The 23,467-nt window shown below is 43.4% G+C and overlaps 2 protein-coding genes across 2 annotated transcripts; one reads left to right on the top strand and one right to left on the bottom strand.

Annotated features, from left to right (window-relative positions):
* Window positions 1-92: 92 nt before the first annotated feature.
* On the bottom strand, window positions 93-14,855 carry si:ch211-168f7.5 (mucin-17). Its single transcript, XM_005913364.2, has 4 exons — window positions 14,084-14,855; window positions 6,023-6,233; window positions 3,978-4,211; window positions 93-3,846 (listed from the first exon to the last, which is right to left on the bottom strand). The coding sequence occupies exons 1-4, from the start codon at window positions 14,360-14,362 to the stop codon at window positions 1,316-1,318; spliced, it is 3,255 nt and encodes a 1,084-aa protein (XP_005913426.1). The 5' UTR covers window positions 14,363-14,855; the 3' UTR covers window positions 93-1,315.
* A 3,955-nt stretch (window positions 14,856-18,810) lies between these two features.
* map1lc3cl (microtubule-associated protein 1 light chain 3 gamma, like) lies at window positions 18,811-20,304 on the top strand. The gene is made up of 4 exons (XM_005913362.2): window positions 18,811-18,977; window positions 19,074-19,129; window positions 19,219-19,325; window positions 19,497-20,304. Exons 1-4 carry the CDS (start codon window positions 18,920-18,922, stop codon window positions 19,684-19,686), a joined length of 411 nt encoding a protein of 136 aa, XP_005913424.1. The 5' UTR covers window positions 18,811-18,919; the 3' UTR covers window positions 19,687-20,304.
* Window positions 20,305-23,467: the final 3,163 nt, after the last annotated feature.

Genomic DNA, 23,467 nt, shown 5'->3' with positions numbered 1-23,467 from the left:
AAAAATGCTAATTTTCATTCATTTTTTTAGCAAAGCCCTTTGCTGACACGTAAACATCTTTAATGCACTTACAGTAGGAAGAGCACACGTTCAGTTATAAGTTTCCTTTATTAGTCATAAGCCATAAGAGGACACATATGTATCTTGGATAACTCATCAATACTTTAATTCAATGTTCATTTCAAAATCCTGAGCAAAATATCAAGTTAAAGAGTATTTGCTTAATTTTGGTCATAATCTGGCCAATGTGATTGTACTTCAGTGGCAATACTGCCCATGATCAAAGAGGAATATCACACTCTCACAATAGCTATAATCACTGAACAAGTCACAGAGCAGCATGCAGAAGGGGATTGTGCACGTACACATTCATACGCATGATTATGCACTGAAGCTTCTTACAGTTGTTATTACTACAGTATTTTCAAATGGCTACTTTCCTGTCATAATAGGATCCCAGAAGTGTTCCTCTTCAGGATGGCATTCGCACTGATAAAAATTGGGGTTTATAAGGGTTGCAGCCCTTTACAGATCCTAAAAAGAATCATTCACCCCTAAATAACAGGTCACTCATGTTCCCTTCACTGATGCCTCCTTTCCACTGATGTGGTGCCTAATTTAGAAGGACTGCCACACATAGAGTATTCCTGGTGCCAATAGCTAGCAGTGCACAGTAGCATAAAGTTGTTGGAGTCAAAGTTGAAATTATTTAGTGGCTATCAGAGAAATTCACATAAGTTAGGTCAGTCATGGTCTCTTTCCTATGGAAGTTACTTCAAATGCATAAACCTGTAGACTGCTACTCAAAAGGTACCAAAGCAGAACTAGCTGCAGACCGGTACCACATCAATGGACAAGCAGTATTACAATTCTCTGTGGGCCATGTTGCATCTTACACCTCTTTCTTGCTGCTGCGCTGTGCACAATTTACATTACATGGTTTTCTAATACAAAAACGTCTGAGCTTTAAAGTGCTCCATATATACTAAATATCGTGTTTGGGGAAGGTTCGCATTTATTTTATACTTTTTGAGAAGGTTCTAAAAATGTGTATGCCTAGTTTTACAAAAGAAACATTACTAGAATGAATGAAGTGACCCAAGACTAAAACTTCACAGACCTGATGTGCCTGAGAGGAACTTCAACACACTGGAGATGAGTGAAAGGACCAGTGGATATCTCATAGCCAGTGTATCAGATCAGTCATAAAAATCCAAATATTGGCACTTTATTTTAAACATCAAATATTACTAATCGTCACTGGTATTTTTGAATGTACAACGCAAACGATGAAGTTCACTTTTTTGTACAGCAGTCACTTCCTGGATGATTTCTGTTTGAGACTAAGCGACCTCATTGAGCCAAACACTTTCCTTCCCAAATCCCTCAGTGATCGGGAGCGCTGAAGGGGCAGCCGTGGAGGTGGAGAAGGAGAAAATGAAGGGGAGGAGAGAGGAGAGAGTGAATGGCAGCTGCCTTCTAGGCTCTGAGAACGAGAGAGGTTAAAGAGGCTGGCGGTGGAAGACAGCCGTTTGTCCTCCTCCTTCGCTCTCAGTAGTCTGACCCCTTCGTCTTTTCTGATTCCCATGCCACCATGCCCCACGTCCAAGGAGGAGACCCAGTGTGGCCGCTTTGTGGGCTCTTCGCTGTGGTTCCGAGGTACCAGCAAGCCCTGGGATTCACTCCTGAACAGAGCCCGCCTGGAAAGCTTGAGGCTTGAGCTGCGTCTCTCCCCATCATCTTTACCTTTCTTCTTTGAGAAGACAGGAGAGTTGTCTACTTTAGGCCTTTTGTCACCGCTGCTAGAAGCTTTAACCCTTCTGTGCTCTCTTCTCCAGCTTCCCACGCTGTTCCTTCTCCAGCCATAGCCATACTCTGCCCTGTCTATCTCCTCTCTTTCACTTTCAGACTCTTTGCTCCAGAGGCGTCCGTCAAAGCCCTTCCAGAGTTTGCTGGAGGACTTTTTGGATGTGTGAGCGGCTGCTCGCAACTTCTCCTCCTCCTCACGCCAAACTGAGCTGTAGTCCTCTCTCTTTGCATAACTGCTAACTGTTGCTGCCCTGATCAGCTTATGGGAGGCATGTTTTCCTCTGTAGAGCCCATCACCCTCCGCCTTCTTCTGCCTGCTGTTGCCCTCGCCTCCTCCACTGCTCTGCCGAAGTGATCCTCCTCTTGGTTGGATCCCGCCATGCTCAAAAGGAGAGGTCCTGGTATTGGTGCGGGGCAGGGAGCACTGGAATGGTGCATCTCGTCTGAAAACAGAGAGGGGAGTCGCACCCAGGGGGGATGGTTGGAGAGGGCGTGGAGGTGAGCGACCTCTTGGGGTAGGACGGGAGGCAGGTGAGGAGGCTGTGGAGGAAGGAAGGTCAGGTGTCTGTTGGTAGTGGGAGTGTGAGGAGTAGTGGGAGGAGGGAATGTGCATGGATTGGTAGGGGTGTATGGGGCTGCTGGAGTGTGAGAGAGGAGGGGTGAGGCTGGACTGAGACTGTGGAGAATGAGTGACACTGAGAGACAGCTGTATTGGTCTCTGGGGATTCAAGTCTGTCAGTCTAGCATAGTCATGTGACTGATCTGTTTGAGCTGTCAGGTGAGTTTTAGTGTGGCTTCTCATCTCACCTGCAGTATCTGTTGGGAAGCAGTCAATATCTAGCTCCACGCCTTGTTCCATGAGTCCAACTACAACAGCTCGAGACAGGCCAGAGAGGCGGGAGATCTCCTCCACCATGGGCGAGTCTTCACTTAACTTTGGACTGGAGTTGGACTCCTGGATCAAGCTGCTGCGCTGAGATCCGGGAGCTGATCCTGCATTTGTGCCAAACACTGGCTGTCCAGCCTCAGGTGGAGCACCACTGCTCCAGTCTAATGAGCGACAGAAAGCTGATGAGCCAAACCCAGAGCTGGCTCCAGACCCCAGTGGGACCTCAAGGGAGCTGCGGTGGCTCAGGCTGCTTGGACAAGTTGAAATGCGAGGACGAGGTCTCATTGCTGGGGTGGGTGTAGCAGAAGAATGTGATGAGGCAGAAGCGGTGGAATTGGCCGCAAAGTCTCTCCTCAGAGCTCCGTTTCTGGGATTGTCCACCAGCCCATGACCAGAATTTAAACCGGGAGTCAGGTTCAAGTTGAGGTTTAGATGCAGATTTATGTTTAAGTCTTCTCCGGTGGCTGAAGGAAGATTTCCCAGGTTGATTGAATTCCTGGTGCCCTTTTTTCCAGTGGTGCTAAGGCTGACTCTGGCTGAGTTCCCTAGCAGTGACTTAGAGGGTGTGATGTTGACGCCTGGCTGGCTGGAGGGTGTGCTGCGGCTCTCGAAGGCAGAAAGAGACTGGGTGGATCCGTGAGTTTTGCCAGGGGTGCAAAGGCCTCTGTGTGTTACTGGCCCAGGGGTGGCAGGTGAGGTGAGATCAGAGGTGGATTTTGCCCGACTGTGGTACTGGCGAGCCAGACGAGAGATGTACTGCTCCAACTGGGTGAAGGAGGGTGGAGTGGGAGGTTGCTGAGGCTGGAGAGGCAGAGCTGTGTCAGCATTTGACTCTGTGGGTTCATCATGCTGGGGTCCCTCAGGGCTCACAGAGGCTGACTGTTCTTGATTCTGGGTGGTGAAGAGGGGGCTTTGGAGGGCAACAGCATGCAGTGGGCTTGGGTATGAGTAAACCTCTTTGGTCCGACGGGACATCAGGTCTGTGCAGTAGCGGAGGTCAAGCTGGAGTTTTGAATTTTGGGAGCAGGAGGTGGAGGAGGAGGATGAAGGGTTGAGGAGCGGGAGGATGAAAGAAATCAGGGAATCGCCAAGTCCTGAACAAAGTTCAGACAGAAAGGTCAGACCAGTTGCTTCAAGGTCATTTGGGACTGTAAGAGACAGAGAGAAAAAAAACTTTAGACTTCAGTGGACATTTCGAGGTATTTTCACTTACAGTTGAAACCTCATATCTACATGGACTGATTTACAAGATAGGGATCTATTGTTTGCACCAACTCACCAGAAACGGGCGTCTCTTCTGTTGGTTCAGCGTCCTCCTGGCTGTCCTGGAGTACAGGTTGCTGCAGCTGCACTGCACCTTCTGGCCACAGGAGGTCAGTGTTGTCAGCACACACAGGAACCTGCTCCCACAGCTTCAGGGGCCTGGCAGGGGCCACCGGTCCTCCATGGGCTGCGTCGCTGGACACAGAGTAGCAAGAGTCTGACAGGGAGCTGCCGCTCACTGAATAGAAACCTTGAAAAAAAGACACGGACATTTGTAAAAGAGGCATTTCTTTGTGGATTTTGAATGTTCTCCTCTCCTCCTTCTAGGTTCAGCTTCCTTCCACCATGCAAGGATGTACATTCAGGTTAATTATCAATTCTAAACTGGCCTTAGGTGTGAATGTGAGCACGTATGTCTGTCTCTCTGAGTTAACCCCATAGTGAACTGGTGACCTGTCCAGGGTGTATTGCACCTCTCGGATAGACTCTATATAGAGAAAATAACTCGACTAAACCGATAACACACAAACTGTAGTTATCTTCCTTTTATTAAACACACAGAGGTATCTGACAGTGACTGACAGGAAAAGTAAACAAACCTGTAGATTTATTAACTAAATCCACCTCTTAATGAACTCTATTAGATATTTTCCTGGGCTGTAACTGCTCAAGAAATCACTTTTAATTCAATGTTCCTTCACTGAATGTGTGTCTCAAAGCTGTGACACTCCTCCATCCTGCTTTACATTTAGGATGAAGTTATAATCATGGTGTGTGGTAACATTTTTCCTCCAAACAACCAGATTTTGCCCCATCTGTCCACAGAGCATAGCCTCAAAAAACGCCGTGGCAAACAATAGCGGCTTTTGCATAGCGGTGGTTTCCCTCATGATTCCCACTACTTCCATGAACACTCATTAACCTGTAGTGATTTCTGCATACTGCCTCTCTTTTGCTCTTCTGTTACTCTTGGATTCTTTTTCACCTCGTTCAGGCTTGTACGTTGTGCTCTTACTGTGACGTTTACAGGACGCCCACTCCTTTGAAAAGTAGCAGCGGCCTTGAATTGTATCCATTTTTAGGTAGTCGTGTTATAGATTAATGAACACCCAGATCTTCAGAACACCTTTTGCAATCTTTTAAAGCTCCCTGCGTCTCTAAAACATTTCTGCTAAAGCCCCATGGAGGTATATGATTGCAGTATGCTTCCCAGCGATCAATCTTTCTTAAGATGAGCAGACTTTGATATTTATGGCCTTCTTTAAAAAGAGAATCACCCCTACAGTCCACATTTCCAATCTCATCACCTTAACTGGAACAGCTGATTCAAAGGTTCGATTGCTTTTGTCAGCCTGCACTGTTAGCAGTCAAATACTCTTTGTCTCTTACTGTGACTTAGATGAAGCTCAGGCCACGGTTTATGAGTCAGAGCAGAGACATCAGTGCTTCCACAAGATTCACAATCCCTTCTGCATTCGGATAAATAGGTGAGTCAGTAAAAACAAGCTACCATCACCTATAGAAACTCAAACCTCGTAAAAATTCCAAAAGAAAAGCATCACAGTGCAGAAACCACTGTTAGACATGCAGTGTGAGCCATGAACACTTAGACTTCTCCTGAAATTTCATTTTTACTGACTAAAGAATAGACAAATAAAAATCATTTTGATTTTAAAAGAAAATCTCTCTATATATTATCATGTCTTTAGGTTTGATAGATTTTCCAGAGCATAAATAATAGTGGATTGAAAAGTGGGTGAGAGTCTATACCTGGCCAAGAAAAGCTTTCAGAGGAAGCAGAGAACGGATAAGAGTTTGAGGAGAGGCTAAAAAATGTTGACAGCAAGAGACAAACAGAGTGAGTCAGTGCCGAGTCACACAGAGTGCAAGCAAACAAAAGTAAAAAAGAGACGTGGTTAATGTTTCATGGAAATTCTCTCAAGGTGAGCTGTAGTTCTATCAGGAGGTGAGAAACTGTTGGATCATTGGACAGCTCAGCGCCGTTGTCTCAGCCGTCTGACATTTAAACCGCCCGAAAGAGGTGTTCAGGTGTGTAATTACCTGAACTAGGTCTGGAGTCGCTGTCCAGGGGGATCATACCATTAAGATCCGGGGTTGGGGGAGAAAGCAAGTCAGAGGGGGCATCCCAGGAAAGAGTTGACCAACGTGAGCTACTCCCTCTGCCCGATGAGAGGTGAGCTGTCCCGTCCCCTGAATTACCCCCGCATTCCTCTGGGTTGCTCTGACAGGCGGTGTCAGAGGGAGAAGGATCCTAAAAAGAAAAGAAGAACAGTAGGTGACTATGGATGATTCATTCACACAGATAAAATGGAAGTAAGGGTTAAAACCGCAATAAAAAATCAAAATGACACATGATCGTCATCAAAATGTTTGTCAGTGGACAACTGGAAAAAAACATGACTCATATTAAACATACTGGCTGTTGAGATTTTTTTACTAAACTGCTGTTTGCAGGCCTAAAACTTAGCAAGCATAAAATAACGTTACTTTTTATGCATTTGTTCTTCAGTTGCAGGTTAGATACTGAAAATGCATAGCATGCAGCAGGAGTGTGCAAATCTGACAAGAGTGATCGAATAACAACACGATTTTACCAGAAGTCGGGTATATTGATTTACTGTCACTTAAGATATGAATGCAGCAAACATGAAGTAAATGGATGGACTGCTATCTAAATAAATTGCTTTACTGTTATTGGCTTCCCAAAACACTACAAGCTACACTTCACACACACATTCATACAGAAATGGATGCTTTGGGAGGCAAGTTAAAGTTCTTCCCCAGCATATTCCAGCATCCAACTGGAGGACTCAGGTATTGAACCACCAACCATCAATAAGAAACAGTGGAAGGAAAACTAGAGATTAAAGATCAGCTCTCATATATTTGGCTAATATTTAGCCATGGAAACTGCATTAGGTGCATCCATTCAGCTACTTGTTAACACAAATATCTAATCAGCCAACTGCATGGCAGCAGCTCAGTGCATTTAGACATGCAGACGTGGTTAATACAACCTGTTGAACCTCAAACTGAGCATCAGAATAATGGGAGAAAGGTGATTTAGGGAACTCTGAACGTGGCACGGTTTTTGATTCCATACAGGCTGGTCTCATTATTTCAGAAACTGCTGACCTACTGGGATTATCCAGCACTTTCGTCTCCAGGGTTTAGAGAGAAGAGTTTGAAAAAGAGAAAATATGCAGCGAACAGTAGTTCCCTGGGAGAAAATGCTGCGATGATGTAAAAGATCAGAGTAGAATGGTCAGACTGCTTCAAGCTGACAAGAAGGTAACGGTAACTCAAATATCCACTCCTTACAACCAAAGTATGCGGAAGAGCATCTCCGAACACAAAACACATCCAGTGTGTTCTGCAGCTGCAGCAGAAGACCACACTGGGCGCTACTGCTGTCAGCCGAGAACGGGAAACTGTGGCTCTAAGTATGACCAATTCACGAAATTGAACAGCAATCGATTGGAAAAACACTGTCTGGTCAAAAGATTTCTGCCTCTGCTCTGTTTGGATAGTAGGGTCCAAATTTCACACAATGAGTGAGAGCATGGATTCACCCTGCCTTGTATCGTTCAGGCTTCTAGTGGTGGTGTGATGGTGTGGAGGATATCTTCTTGGCACTTTTTGTGCATCATTTTAACACCGCAGCCTACCTGACCATGTTCATGCCTTTATGAGACAGTGCACCATCACCCATAAATTCACTCAAACGTCCTCCACACTTACCAGATCTCAATCCAATAGAGCACCTTTGGGATGTTGTGGAAAGGGGTAGAGTAGAAAAGCACTATATAGGAGCCAGCTCATTTACCATAAAGCTTCATAAAGAATAATTTAATTAGATTAATACTCAAGTTTACCTACTTGATAGATGCGTGGGGGAGAATAAAAAGCATGCAGAGGTCAAAACTTTCTGAATATGAAACAAAAGAAAACCCTAAAAAAGGTTGGAGAAAAACAGTGTTGTTACAAAAAAACTACAATATATTCCTTGGAAACCTAGTAAGTTAGAAGAAGAAAGTATTCTAGATGTTATTAAGCATTCAAGTATACTTTCCACCAGTGACAATAAGGATACTGCTTTAAAAACACAGCTTAACCCTCTGCATGTTTTGGTCCAGACCCGCGTGAAAGGGCTGTGCATTCACAATATCATTTACCAGCCACATGCTCCAGCAACGTCACACCACACTTACTGGAACAGTCAGAAATGAGGCCTTGTGCACAACAAGAACAAGAATAACAATCAGCCCATCAAGTTAGCAAAGTGCCTCCATTTTCCAGATTAGTAAGAGGGCAGAAGAGTAACCCCCCCTTCACCCTCCTCCAAATCCCCAACCCATCCCTTTAGGACAGCAGCCAAAAGCCCCTGCATTAGTGTGATCAGGCCCAAACAACAGAAACACTGTGAGTGGTGCTGCTGATCAATCCTGTGGTTACTGAGGAAACAATACAGGTAGTGACTCACTGGGGTGACAGGAGAGGAGGGGGATTCAGAGGATAATGGGAGAAGACAGATGACGTAACAAAGAGCTGCCAGAGCGGCAGAAGGTAAAAAGGGGGATGGACTGTGGAGGAAAGAGAGAAGGAAGGAAACTGTGTGAGAGTTTCAGACTTTGACCAGTCTTCGGCTTATCTCTCCCTCTCAGGTCAGTGAGATCCTGTCCCCCTCCTCACTATTTTTTATTTTTTTTGTTTCCCTGTGAATCTACAGCGAGTCGTGGCTGAGTGGGTGACCAAAACTAAGTGCGAGGGACAAAAAAAGAGACAGAGAAATAGCGGAGTGAGTCACTGAGTGAGTGAAGGCGGTGAAGGGAGAGTGAGGTGAGGTGAAGGGGGGGGTGGGCGGTTGCCGGGCGAGAGAGAGGGGCATCTTGATGGACCCCCACCTCCCCCACAGGCCCCTTAACAAATAACCCTCCTCCTTCTGCTATAATATCCTTCGAGCCAGCCACCCTCTACTCACCATAGCTACAGCTGCTCGCTCTCTAACTCGCGTTCGCTTCTCCTCCCACACAGACCCACAACAGCACAACAGGCCCGGCGAAATATTTAACTCAATCCTCAGCCTGAACACACACACATACAAACATGCAGTCCAATAGTGACGCGACTTCCTCTCACATGTATGATCTGAAAAATTCGACATTTTTAAAAGAACCATTAACTTATTCTGCCTGTGCAACGATGTGAAACGCGTTTTTTAAAAGTCTCCTGAAAGGCTAAATATCTGCAACAAATCCGTGCCAGCAACACAAGGCCTTGCACGCTACGGGATATATTGTTACACAGTGACTAGCACATGATCAAATCATTGGAGAGACGGGTGATGGTTCGCTCAGAGCTCTGTAATATGATAGTCCTGCATGTGAGGGAGGGGTGCACATAGAAAATGTATGGGTCGATGGGATAATAATGCTGCAGCGACTGCACGAGCCATACACTTCTTCTTAATAGGTGCATTATGTCATCAGCGAGAACGAATTGCAGCGGTTGGCTTGTCGAGACAGAATAATTTGGTCAAACAGTGTGGGACGGCGCGAGCGATCGGTGTGAAGAACTCGCACGGTGGTCTATTTATTGTTTCATACATTATTAATATGGTATTGAAATGTAAAGACAGCCCACACTGTGAATCTTCATCTTCACTCAGCTTTCAGGATCATCCTGAAAAAATTATCAATGTTACAAACTTTTGTTGTTTTACTTGGAGATACCCCGAGGCACAAAAAGGGGGGAGATGAAAGCTGTCACTCCACAAGTGAGGGGGGCTAATGACTCACCATGTAAGATGATGCTTCCCAAACCTAATTTCAAGACAGCCTCCCTTCAATGAGCGCGCACACGGCAATGTAAACACTTCTCATTAGGACCTTATCTGAATATTATTCCCATCAGTTATCGATTTATCGACTCATGATTGAGCAGGTCGTCTACTAATAAGGAGGTCGGTGGTTCAATCCAACATGAGCATTACTGGGCAAGATACTGAACGCTGACTAACCCCTGATGTGTCCATCGGAGTGTGAGTGTGTAAACGTTAGGTTAAAAGTGCTTATCATTTAAAGCAGGGGTCTCGAACTCCAGTCCTGGAGGGCCGGTGTCCTGAAACTTTTCCATGTGTCCCTGTTGCAACACACCTGAATACAATTAGTAGGTCATTAGCAAGAGTACAGAACTGGACTGCATGCTGAAGTGGCAACCCCTAACCCTACTCAAGTAAATGTAAGTGTTTTACTTCTAACAGTACTTTTATTGCACCATGTTCATTTACTCATGAGCTGCTGTAACATGAATCAAATGGCTGCATTGTCACCTCAGCATGCAGTCACGTTCTACAGGGTCTTGCTATTGACCTACTAATTGTAATCAGGTGTGTTGCAACAGGGACACATGGAAAAGTTTCAGGACACCAGCCCTCGAGGACTGGAGTTCGAGACCCCTGATTTAAAGAAACGTGAATATGTGACTGAGGCTTGTAGCAGTGCTGTTCAATACAGTATGACTGATATCAGTCCCCATACCTATAGTTTAAACTTATAAAGGCAGGCTAAATTATTAACTTAAAGTAATTTAGAGGATAGAAACAAAGTATCGATTCTGTCGCGCTAGTATCGATATGATACCGGTATCATTGGTATCGATACTACTGATATTTGGATCAACCTGCTCGTCTCTAGCTTGTAGTGAGAAAGCACTCTGTGTGTTTAATGTGAGTAGAAAAGCGTTACATGAGTATCACCGGCTGTTTGTGCTTAATCATGAAGCTCAAAGATATTCAGCTTTCTGCAAGAAACGACAGCTGATTTCCACATTTGACAAGCTTTAATCAGTCCTAAAAGATTTCCTTATTACAGTAGCTGCTGATTAATTTCCTGTCTATTAATTAATCGTTGCAGTTCTGCTGTGCGTGTGAATTAATTAAAGCTCTGCAGCATATTCCCTCCTTCTCCCACTCCTGTTCTCGATGTGTTATGTTCAGCGAGGAGATTTTTATTTTTAAACTCTGAACGGCAACGAGCCGGAATCCGCCACCGTGGCCTTGATGCTCATTTCGAAAGCAAAAAGTTATGTTTTCTTCTAGTTTCCAGATTAGATGTCGTTTCAGTGACTCAAAGCTTGTTCTCTCCATACAACAGATTGCGCAGATCTGAATTATTCATAGTATTAATGCAAATTAAATGTGTTTTCTGTCCATTCTACAGAACCACTGCTCTGTTTTTTAAAAACATTTGTTCAAAAGCCGACATTCTTTAAAATACTCCCTCATTTTAAACTGCATTTTTCAGCACGGATGACACCACGGCCGTAACAGTCAGCCATAACCCTGATGTGCGCAGTTGTGGCTTCTATCCTCCTCTTTCTGCTGCTAGAGAGAAAAAATGTGAATCATATTTCAAGAGTTTATTAAAAAAGAAAGAAAGAAAAAAAAATCTAGTGTTGCGGTAGAGCACATTATGCTATGAGTCACCAAATCCTTGGCTTACAAAAAAGGCTGAACAACCAATGATTTCCAAAGTAATGAGTAGTGTATACAGGGAAAATGAATATAATGGGTTTACGTATCAAACTGTATGTTGATTCTAGTAAACAAAGCAGTAGGTAACCGTCAACTTTCCCTTCCTCGTTCCCTCTCCATCTGCAGCTACATGTCGCAACAAGACAGAAATTTGTTTCCCTTTTATGCAAATGTTGTTTTGTGTGTGCGTACCATGTTTACATATCTTTGTTTTGACCAAAAATTGGAACGTTACTACACTTGTGGGGACTAAGAACCCTTATGGGGACAAAATGCATGTCCCCACGAGTTTGTAGGCATTTTTGAGGCTCAAAATGTGGTTTTAGTGTCAGGGTTACATTTAGGTTATGCTTGTGGTTATGGTTATGGCTGGGAAAGCATTATGTCAATTAGATGTCCCCATAAGGATATGAAAACACAACTGTGTGTGTGTGTGTGTGTTGGTGAAGGCCAGCCAGGGCAAAGGGCAGCGTGCCAGCCTGCTTGCTCTGCTACATCGGCAGCTCCCTTCAGAGGTGAGAATGAGCAATGCTGCTCGGCCTCTCCACAGGATTTCTCAGCACCACGGGAGGAACTACAGATGAGATGTTGGTGGGTGGGTGGTGAGGAAGGCGGCACGTTATGAGAAGCGCTTCCATGCGGATGCCCTCTCTCAGATGGGACTGCAAAAAAGCTCTCTCCCATCACTTTTTATTTCAAGTGTTTTCCGCTTCTCCTCTGCAGACTATTTGTGGGGGATACAATTTCATTTCACTCTGTCAAAAATAAATAAATACAATATTCTGCAGATGTGACCTCAGCTGTAGCCTGGCTTAAACAGAACATGTATTAATATGCTGCAGGCTGCTGACTAATACCGCTCACTGGTATCAGGAACACATATTCACAGTGTAATAACAGGTTGTGCAAAGCCACCATGATGAAGCATTTGTTACTTTCTCAGAACGAGTGTTATTCCTGTAGCTGTCGACGGCATTGTTTCATATCACAGCAGACCATGGAAACAATCCGGAGATAACATATTTGGTGAAAAGTAGCAAGCCCTGCTTGGCAGTTTGTTTGTAAAGCAGCGACCTTTAGTTCAGAGGAAAACAGGTCTGCACATAAACAGTATCTACGACAAAATCCCTTCTGTAAAGAATCTGTTTTTGTGAACCTGGGCGTCTGTGCAGTGGAGGTTACTGTGATGCTTCAGACTTGTGGGTTGTGGTGCTGCCTGGCTCTGAAACTATTTATCATTTTCATTAAAATGTAACGTAAATTTGGCATTTGCTCAAATTCCAGCCTGAACCCATCACCTGTTTGTCAAGTCTGGAAATGTTCCAGGTATAATCCACATTGTACAAAGTGACACACCACTTCATGTGCAATGCAGTGAAGTTTCAGATTACTTTTGCTTATTTTTGGTATTAAAGTTGCTGGAAAAATGTTTGTTTTATTTTTATTTTTTTAAATGGCTGTGAATACCATAAAAAAGGTGTCTTGAAGCCAGTCATTGCAATCAATGTCCATCCATCAACGTTTTCTAGCATATAATGACTGATGTTCATGTTGCATGTCTCCTTTAACCAACAATCAAAAACCAGAAAATATTTGTTTAATATCAAAAGACAAATTTAACAAGTTGAAACAGTGGTCATGTCTAATATTTTCAACATTATATTTCTGTTTATAACACTGGTCATCCTCTTCCTGTGCCCTCTTGCCCATTGCCATTTTACATTTATTATGTTTTGTTAAAAACACACACACACACACACACACACACTGGTGGATGCACCCACAGTCATCTTAATCATCTCATTTTTGGCCGATTTTACATCTTGATGACTCCTCAGCTTTAAATGTAGATCACCAATAACGGAGCAGGCCAGCTACAGCCCCGGGGCCCATGCCTCAGGATGAGACCTGTTCTCATCCTGTCCTCCTGTATCAGCCTACATGTCAACCCACATTCTCCACACAAAAGACCTGCATATCCATTTCAGGGCAGGTTTGGGGAAATGGGGTTAAATGGGTGTTTAGAGACAGCCTAACCCTCTTCAGGTTGGTCACACTCCACTGAACATACACACTTAAAAAAAAAAAAAAGGCAGCGCACTTTTTAGACAAAAAGTGGAGGGGCTGGTATTTAGAATGTGATCAGAGTAATTGTAAATGCAAACGGAGAGCCAAAGTGACCTTTGGAGAGCTTATGGTCCTGAGCCAAAAAATGCAGCGCTGGCTTGTGTATTAATACCTGCACCTGATTTGAGCGCCACATGTTTCTTTCTAACCATGAGGCAGGGCACAGAGCCAGAGCTGGTCCCGGTTTCCTGACCTCAGTGACATTTGCTCCATGTCACACACACACACGCACACACTGCATGCCTGGCTTGATCTCTGGCACCATCACATTCAATTGAGTATTCAGCTCTCGGCACAGCCGTGCGCTCGAGGCAGCGATAAAATCTGTCTAGTGAGTCGCAGAGGGACTGGCTTTTTGGCAGATCACCATCAGCCCTTCATTCATATTTAATCATCTGTCTGTGGATCCGACCTGTGAGCTGACAGACGTACTGACTGACCTGTTGCCGGCGGGATGTCGCAGAGCCATGCTCGGCATCCATTGCGCCGCTTTCCGAGGTCTCTCTCCCCTCCTCCTCCTCCTCCGCCGCCCGTGGATCCTCAGCGTTGGCGGCAACGGGCGGTCGATCCTCCAGAGCGGCGTCCACCATCTCCAGGTGTTTGCACCTGAGCACCTCCAGCTCCATCACTCCGGCCAGCGTCGCTTTGAGGCGCTCTCCGATGCGGACGCGCTCGGTGCCCGACCAGAGCGAGTTCACGCATCCGCGGCGGGCGGCCATCCTCCTCAGGGCGCACCGCTGACCACCGCTCAGTTACCGCACACCGGGATAAGGGAAGGAACGGACTAGGGTCCAGCACCAGGTAGAGCCACACAGGTCCGAATGAGGGATTTCAACATAGCAGCTGCTTGGTTTAACGCAACATCAAGGATAGCGGCTCATTCTAACGTGCAGTGCAGCCTCGCGGCTTCAGGCAGCCCCGCTGACTGACTGACACAGGGCTGGAATTAATGAATCCACCGGCAGACTGAAGACACCTCAACGAGCCATGACTCATACTATCCCAGGTTTTCATTTCCGCTCGACATTGTCCATTTTTCCTTCCCCTGTCACTTTAAAGCTCGCAGGTCCGCCGGAGTTGTCCGCAGCGCTGGACTCCGTGCGCTGCGTCCCCAATGAGACAATGCAACAGAGAGGCAGCGATAGCGTTACATGTGGGAGCAGGCAGAGGGAGAGGGGAAGGAGGAGCCAGTGTGCAGGAGCTGCACACGGATTGGACGACCAAGTTTTTTCGAACGGACGCAAGAAAATTCCCAGAGTGTCCAACTTCAGCGTGCAGGATCGCAGAGGACAGATGCACTGTTTCCTCAAGTGTTCATCCAACTATAGCAGTAGAAAACACCCCAGCACCCACGCTCCGAGCAGCACACTGTGCACATAATCAGCAGGGTCGTTTCTCTGCTCCACTTTTTAGCCCATGTTTTGACCCCTAAACTGATTTTTTTTTTTTTTAAATGTAGAAAAGTTGAATTTTTAATGCGCTGCAAGTGTTTTTTCCATCGGCTATAACTTGAAACTTGCACGTATTTCATCTTAAAAGCTGCAGCTATGCAAAATTTTATCGTCTCTGCAAGATGGGGAGTAGAGCTGCGATAAGAAGCCACGTGACCCAGTATGAACAGCTTTATTTGGCTGCGTTGACGTTTCTGTAAGAAAAGTAGAATTTTAACTCCATTACATTTAAAACTAAGAGTCTTTGTTCTACTTTAGAAGCTTACTGGATAAACACCTTTTGTGTAAAATGCTGTCTTGTCATGTGACTTCAAACAATATTAGATATTGAGGGAATGTGTGACTAATTTAATAAGAAGATATTGCAGCAGTAATCTGATTACTTTGAGGAGTGCTTTTCTTTGAGATATAATGTGTATAATGTTAATGTGGCTATTTTCTTCACTGATACATTGCATAGAGTTGAATACTATAATCCGATGCCTGCATTAGTGAAATCTATACTCTATAGTCTTATTGAATGCACATATCAAAGGACGATCTTTGTATTCCAAGCGTAGTCTTTAAGCAGTGACGTTGCATTTATCCCTTCTATCGCATGTAACTCTATAGCTAAACAGCGCACATGAGAGATGCTGCTCACCCACACAGAAGCCTGCATTTGCTCTGTCTGATTACGCCTCCTGTCATTTGGAGTGTTGCTGACATTTACCTACCTATTTCCACTAAACATTATGCTTTAGAATAATTGCAGGGTAAATAAATGAAAGCAGCTGTGTTTGCCATCCATCCAGTTTCTTTCTCCCGGGTTTCTTATCCGTCTAATTCAGGATTTGGGGTGGGTGGAAGGCGGGGATGAGAGTGGAACATATCCTAGTTGTCACATGTGATACGCTAATAGTCAAATAGCTTCAAGTTTTAAAAGCTGCTTATACTTTCTTATATGTATAGTAATAAATCATTATAGTTTACGACCTTCTGCTAACATAAGGAAGAGACTGAGCACAGGAATTGTGCTGAAGCAGCTTCACAAAAATAAAGTTCCTATGTGTGGTGAATGAGGGTTACCAATGGTTACCAGTCAAGGTGAATCAGGCCCCCTCTCTGGGGGCAAAGTTTGACCTTATATGGGGAAAAAATCACAGCAAAGTTTTTATCCTCTTCTTTTCTTGGGGAAAAAATGCACAGCTAACACAAAAGTGCTTTAGTTTCAGCATCGTTGACACCGTCGTGATATCTACTAGTAAAAGTATGCACTCTGCAAAAAGGGTCTTTCCCTATTGTTTGTTTGCTTGCCTGTTTTTTGTACTCTAGGGTCTTTATTTTACAATATGAAGTTCCTTGAGGTGACTGTTGTTGCAAATTTGTGTTAAACAGATACAACTGAACTGACTTGTTTGTTACTTTTGTGGTTTTCTTGCAACTAAACAGTTTGGATCTTTTAAAATCTTCATTTATTTTGTGATGACAAATAGCATAATCCTAAATTACCTTGTGCTGAGTGACATTCAGTGACCTCTGAGCACTATTTGCTCTCAGAGTGAGCTACCCTGGCCAGTCTGCTGTGTTTACTGTATGTGACATGTGGGCAGCTTGGAGTTGGCAGGCATGGGAGGAGAGGATGCCAGAACGGAGCAACACTGGATCCACCCACAAGTTTCAATTGTCTTACTACAGAAGAAGGTTAAAGCCTCAGAAAAAATAATGTTGTGTCATGAATCTATTTTTTTTTTTATCTGAAAGAAATCTGAGATTAAATCAGAATTCACAGGAAACAGTCAGAATTATGACTTTATTCTCATCAACTGGATTTTTTTTTCTTTAATTTCTGACTTTTTCTCTAAAATCTGACTTTCCTCTGAAGTCTGACTTCTCAGAATCCAGATTTAAACTCAACATTTCAACTTTAATCTCAGAATTATGATTTTCTTTTCTCACTTTATTCTAAAAATATTGAGAATAGCCTAGTGATATAATAAATGAGAGTAAAGTCAGAAATCATCTCTCGAAATGAGAATTCTGACTGTTTCTCAGTGTTACATTTATTTATTTATTTATTTAAAATTCTGACTCTGTTAGTTGGATTTATATTATTTTAAATGTACTTCATAAACATTTTAAAAAGCATAAAGTCGTCAGTTTGGGGGGGACAAACTGACAAGAGTTTTTATCACTCCACTAAGAATGAAGCCACTGGGGAAAATGTCATGATAGGCATAGGTGAGCGTCTCCTCTGCAGTGCAGGGGACCTTTGGGCTACCTTCCATCCAGCAGAGGGCAATCTTTATCCAGAGTAGAGCAGCTGTCCATTGCTGAATGAGCTCCTTAAAGAGAAATGCATTGTTCATAACTCAGCTGACAGTTTATTCACAATGGTTTCCACAAAATCTGAACTCACATTTTTGTATAACGAAATATAGTTAAATTACAGTCTTTGTGGAACCAACATAAATAGCTGTCACTGTGATGATACTTGCTGAACTCTTGTTGCAAAATACTAGTTTTAGCTCCATAACAAACTGACAACTCCAGTAAATTCAGGAGGGAAGCAGCTTACACGCAGATTTTAGAGCTTCCAAAAGAAAATAGAAAGAGAAGTGTAAAGAGACTGAATAAATCAAAATAATACAGCCCCAGTTAATATAATGATAATAATAACACTAATAATAATATTAAAGTTTATGTGTAAAGCAGAATTGCAAAGTGCTTCTGGCAAACAAAGAATAAAAGAACAAACTAAGAGAAAATTATAAAAACAATTTCCAAATCAGTTAAAATGGGCCACACAGCATTCAAAAATGACAATACGAAGAAGATACAGTGTGACCTGCTGTAATAACTTAAAGTGAAGACAAAAACTATCTAAATGTTAAAAGAATCAGCAGAGTATGCCAAAAATCTACACAAAAACGGATACCAACAGATATCATATACATGATATAAACAAGTCTTTGGCAGTGATTTAAAAGAAGACACTGATGAGGCAAATCAGACTTCATCAGGCCGGTCAGTCAACAACTGATGAAGCTCGACAGCCAAAGCACAATCGCCCTTTGACTTTAGATGTGATGTGGAAACAACTACAGATTTCTGCCTGAGGATCTAAATGAATGTCTCTGTGTCCATATGTGTGAAACACACACAGCACTTAAAAAGGTAATAAGATAACATTTGGAGCTTGCAGATGTTGCAGACATGAGTTACACAGTGCTTCCTGTAATTAGAAGCACACAGGATCAAGTCACTGTCATCATTGGTGCTGGCCATTGTTAGTCAAGGGTAAAAATTTAGCTTAACATGGGTTAAATGTTCTAAAGATGACCATGGTGTCCTACGTCAGACACTAAGTGAAAGGATAGAAGTATGGCTCATCTAGTTTTTGAGTGTGACAGTTTGGGTTGTGCAGCTTTGTTTAGGAACCTCTGCTTCTCTTGGAGGCGGGCCTCCTTCGTTACGCTGTGTTCTTCACATAGTGTCCTCCTCTGTGTACGTGACAGCAGAACCGAAATCACAAGCCGATGTGAGAACACTCAGAGAGATAGCCAGTATGTGTGAATCTGTTCTGAAGAGGACACACATCTCACACACACACACACACTCACCTCTGCATCCATACACACTTCTCCCCGGGACGAGGAGCGTGTCCTTGTTTGCTGGTGTCACATTTCGACTCCTCCCAGCCCACGCACCCTATAAAACACGAGTGGTCACCTCAGCTCGTCGGGGTTTGCTTACTTCCACCCGAGGGGACTCTGTCGTTAGCCCGGGCGAGACAGCCTCCATCACCACCGGCCTCTGCGAAACACTCAACAAAACCAAGCACAAATGGCTCCTTTTGAGAAATCTGTGGAAACGGTGCCCTTCAAGCAGAGGAAATGCCTCAGTAGGACAATTTGGTTGACCTTTCACTGAGTGGATGCTGTTTTTAAAGCATGTGTGTAAAATATGGTCTTCAAATTATTATTATTTTTTTCTCTAGCAACAAGAAAAAATGAAGTGTGCAGCATTCGGTCTAAATTCCCCAACAAGCTGCCTGTAAGTTGATTCAGACTAAGATGTTTTAAAGACATAATAGATGCGTGTTGTTGAACTTCCTGTTAAAGCAGACGTGTTTTTGCTTTTAGGTGATTGTCGAACGTTACATCCGTGAAAGGACCCTTCCCCTGTTGGACAAAACAAAGTTCCTGGTTCCCTATGAGCTCACCTTGGGTCAGTTCCTCTGCCTGCTCAGGTACGTCATCTGTGACTCACAGCAGGTTCTTTTGTTCTGATTTTTAAAGCCCTTTTCTTCTCCTGCAAGTTGTCAGATTTGTCATTCTTCGCCATGCCTCTGCCTCCCTCACATTCTGTCTTTCTTTGTCCTAAAAATCTCAGTCTGCCTCTCCAACTGTCTCCCCTCCAGGAATAAAATCGCTCTGGACTCCACCCAGGCTCTGTTTCTCCTGGTGGCGGAGAAGAGCATGTCTTGCATGTCTTCCAACATGGGGGAGGTGTATACCCGCTACAGAGATGGTGACGGCTTCCTGTATATCACCTATGCCTCTCAGGAAATGTTCGGAGCTCCTCTGCAAGCAGCCAAGCGGCCCTGCTGAGCCTGAAAAGTGATAAAATGAACTGATTTGTGACCAGTGGAGACACCACACAACCAAACCTGGGGAAAAAAGGACAAACTGAGCCAAAGCAAGACTGTTCCTCCCCCCCAAAGAGCACATCTGTCTACCTCATGAAACCTCCCTGGACTTAAAGAGATAACACGAGTCTGTGGTAAAGACTCAGATTTGGTTTGGGGTAACAGGACTAATTATATTTAAGGGTTTCTATTAAAAGATATTCAGTATATAAAGCTTTTTTTTTTTAATTAAGAAAAAAATGTAAGATTTTTCTTTTAATTTGAATGTTTGGTGTGTATTTTGTCTCTTTAAACATAAAAAAAAAAGTCTTTCTGTTGAGTTTCAATGCAGATAAACCGGTGTTTGTGTTTGTGGCAGCACTTTCCACCCCCTCCACCAGACAAAATCAGGTTAAACATTGTAACTTATAAACACTTATATGAAATCTTCCTTCTGCCCATCCCCATCTTCCCTCAAGAATGTGAAACTGTCCAGAAAACATCTTCATTACAGGAAATATTGAAGCACTCCTAGAGGTACATTTGAAGCTGCTCTGATGTGTTCTTAAATCACCAAAAAATAAAATTTTGTCCCAATAAATTATTGACCTTGTGTGATATTTCCTACACAGATTCTAAGAATACAATTTCTTTTAAATAAGGAGAAATCATCTGGAAGAACATGATTTATTGATAGAGAAATTGATGTATTTGGCAGTTAGACTCCGATGACCCATCATGGCAGAACAGAATCCCAGTGATGATCGGATATAGAACAGGAGTCTAGGTGCTGGTGAAGATTAAGACTGAGGCTTGGATGAAGCTCTCACTGAATTGTCTGCTAGGTGGAGATGGGGAGGAGGTGGGTTACACGAATGAGTCTGAAAGGGAGAACGACAGAGAGCGTAGATTTAAACAACGCAAAGTGGATACTGATTGGCTCTAAGAAGGCGGGCAAGAAGATAATTGGACTAGAGTAATGATGACAGTATTGAGATTGACTGTATTGAAAAGCAGTAGTGATGAAGAGAACAGCAAAGCAGCCTAAAACCCAGGAAGGCAGGCAAATGAGTGATTGCAGATCTTCCTTTCTGAACTCATGCATAAGACGCGCAAGATTTTTGAGGTGCTGAGTAAGATGGGAGGCTTACAGTTGAAATTACAGATCTGGTTCATTTTGATGGCAAGAAAGGCAAGTGAAGATTTCAGGCTTTTACCTTTGGAAGTTTTTCGGATATCCTTGTTTAAAGATTGCATTCAGTGTGCAGAAAAAGTAGGCACACATCTTAAAAAGTGTCCAATATATGAGGTTTATTCCACAGGTCATTAAGGATGTTCAAACTACACTAATGCTGACTTGACTTATATAAGATGAGTATTTAATAGCTGCACATCTTACAGTTTGTACTCACACATAGGCTACAGGTGCTTCATTCCAAGTGGGCCTCCACATGACTGTGTTACATAAGCCTGACCCAGTCAGCTCCCTGCTGGGGTCAGCATGTCAGAGGGTTGACGTGGAGTGAAAGAGAGTCAGGGGCATGGCTGGAATACAGATGAAAAACAAAGAAGCAGTAGCAGAAAACAGTGGAAGGCAAGGAAGGAAGAGGCGAAAAGGGTGACGTCCTGACAGAGGAAGGCAGGAAGACGGAAACAATGTAAAGGAGAGATATACAGTGTGGAAGAGCGGCTATCCAAACACACAGTGTACAGAGGCACAGGGATGCAGAGCCAAACAGCCTCTCTCTTCACACCAGCCTGGGCATTCCAGCAGCTTTCTGTCAGTAAATTATCATACCTGAACAGGGGGAACTCTGGAGCTGCTGCCAGCTGGAAATAATCTGCTTGAACCGGGGAGGATCCCGACTTTTCAGGGGGAAGTAAATGTTTTTGGCTCCGTTTTATTTACAATTAAAAGAACATCAGAAGCAAAGGAGCTTCAGTAAATTCCAATATTTTCATAGTAAATGGAAAAAAATTCTTTCTAAATTGCATTTCTTTTCCATTTTAAAGGTGGCCACAAATTATGCTTTATGTTAAATTTTAGGAATCTCTTGGTATCTCTGATTGGCTGAATAATCCAGTCACGTTTCTTAACTAATGATTTCTTTCCGATTTTATTAGTTATCCTTTTTTCCCTCTCTTTGCATCAGTTTAATGACAAGGCTTGTATTTTGATCTTTATCCTGTGATAGTGTTGCAGTGGCTGAAATTCAGGATCAGTGGTTTTTACAACAGTTGTTATATTCAACAACATTTTTGTGCCAGAGAACAAAAATAAATCCATCTTAAAAGAGTTTTTACCTCTTTAATGGGACACAACAAACAAGCATCCACTTTTGGTTAAATTCATTTTGTTTGCAGACACAGTTATGCAACCAACAGTACAATCAGGTGAGTTGTGCATCCTTAAAACATGCAGCTTATGTCCGTAAGTATTTGGACCACAAACCCCATGGACATCACCAGATGCGGTCTTCGTGGTTAAGATGTTACGTCAGACCTTTACTGCTTTCAGTTTTGTTTTGAATAGCTGAAAAGCACGCTCTGTTGACTCACTGGGCCACTGAAGAACATCTGATCAGTTTTGCAGCGTTTGGCTGAATCTGAGCAGAGCGTAGAGCCCTGCATACTTTACAGTTGATCCTTTTACTTCTATCAGCAGTCACATCATTAATAAACACTATGACCTGGTTCCACTAGGCGCCCATGTCATAACACTGCCTCCACCATGTTTGACAGATGGCATGGTATGCCTTAGATCACAAGCCTTTTCTCTTCCTACTGTTCTGGACCAAGTTTATCTCTTATCTGTTCATTTACCTTGTTGTAAACTCCCTTGACAATGATATTCATACCTCATAATGAGTGTTTTTGAATCCAATCATGCACTTAAACTGTCTTTTGTGGTGTATTAGTGGTGCTGAGCAGCCCTGTGCTGTCACACTTTTTACACATGTACCAGATTAAAGTTAGTGTTCTCTCCCCGATTGGTTTATTTGGGTGTTTCAGCTTAATGATGGTGTACCTTATTTACATTTTTAGTAGCTGTTCGCTTGTTTAGTTCCAGTGAACAGCTACTAAATCCAAGATCAACACTTGGAATCAAATGCAGGTCTTTAATCTGGTTAATTTGAAAGGACAAAAAAAACAAACTGCTCAATCTGAACCTGGGTGATGTGATAAAAATGGTAAATGGCCTGTATTTGTATAGTGCTTTACTAGTCCCTAAGGACCTCAAAGCGCTTTACACAACCAGCACACACACATTTCACACACTGGTGATGGCAGCTACATTGTAGCCACAGCCACCCTGGGGCGCACTGACAGAGGCCTTAATGGTTAAAGCACTTTTATGGGCCTAACTGCGTGACTTATGTTAAAGGTGTAACAACACAAAAAGCAATACATTTTTACCATTCAATACATTAAACCATTCACGTCAAGTATCAATAAGTAAATGACAGAGAAAGGATGGTTATGTTAATTTGGGGCAAGAATGCAGATAAAGATAATTAAGACCGAGCAGACCTGTTAGAAATCTGTGCAGCTCCTAATAACTACATAATGTTTACTGTCACCATCACGCATGTGCTGGAAGGGCGTGGGAAAGTAGAATTGCTTACAACTGGTTGAAACAGCACTTGTAATAACTCAGGAAGACACAAGAGAGCGCCTCTGGACCAGAGGAGAAATATCATGTATCTTATGCTGGCTGATAACTTACTGAGTCACTGTGCAGCGTTTCAGAGTAATTTTAAGAT

Source organism: Haplochromis burtoni, unplaced genomic scaffold (assembly GCF_018398535.1).
Source record: "Haplochromis burtoni strain Fernald_Lab_line unplaced genomic scaffold, NCSU_Asbu1 Contig_4, whole genome shotgun sequence".
NCBI classification, from domain to species: domain Eukaryota; kingdom Metazoa; phylum Chordata; class Actinopteri; order Cichliformes; family Cichlidae; genus Haplochromis; species Haplochromis burtoni.
This window is presented reverse-complemented; position numbering and strand designations above follow the sequence as displayed.

Bases quoted from the DNA above. Each gene is read 5' to 3' on its own strand.
- si:ch211-168f7.5 (XM_005913364.2), bottom strand. From the start codon at position 14,362: ATGGCCGCCCGCCGCGGATGCGTGAACTCGCTCTGGTCGGGCACCGAG. The intron at 6,234-14,083 runs GTCAGTCAGTAC...TTTTCTTTTTAG, and splicing joins CGACATCCCGCCGGCAACAG to GATCCTTCTCCCTCTGACAC. The intron at 4,212-6,022 runs GTAATTACACAC...CTTTTTTTCAAG, and splicing joins CGACTCCAGACCTAGTTCAG to GTTTCTATTCAGTGAGCGGC.
- map1lc3cl (XM_005913362.2), top strand. From the start codon at position 18,920: ATGGCTCCTTTTGAGAAATCTGTGGAAACGGTGCCCTTCAAGCAGAGG. The intron at 19,130-19,218 runs GTAAGTTGATTC...TTTTGCTTTTAG, and splicing joins AATTCCCCAACAAGCTGCCT to GTGATTGTCGAACGTTACAT. The intron at 19,326-19,496 runs GTACGTCATCTG...TCTCCCCTCCAG, and splicing joins CAGTTCCTCTGCCTGCTCAG to GAATAAAATCGCTCTGGACT.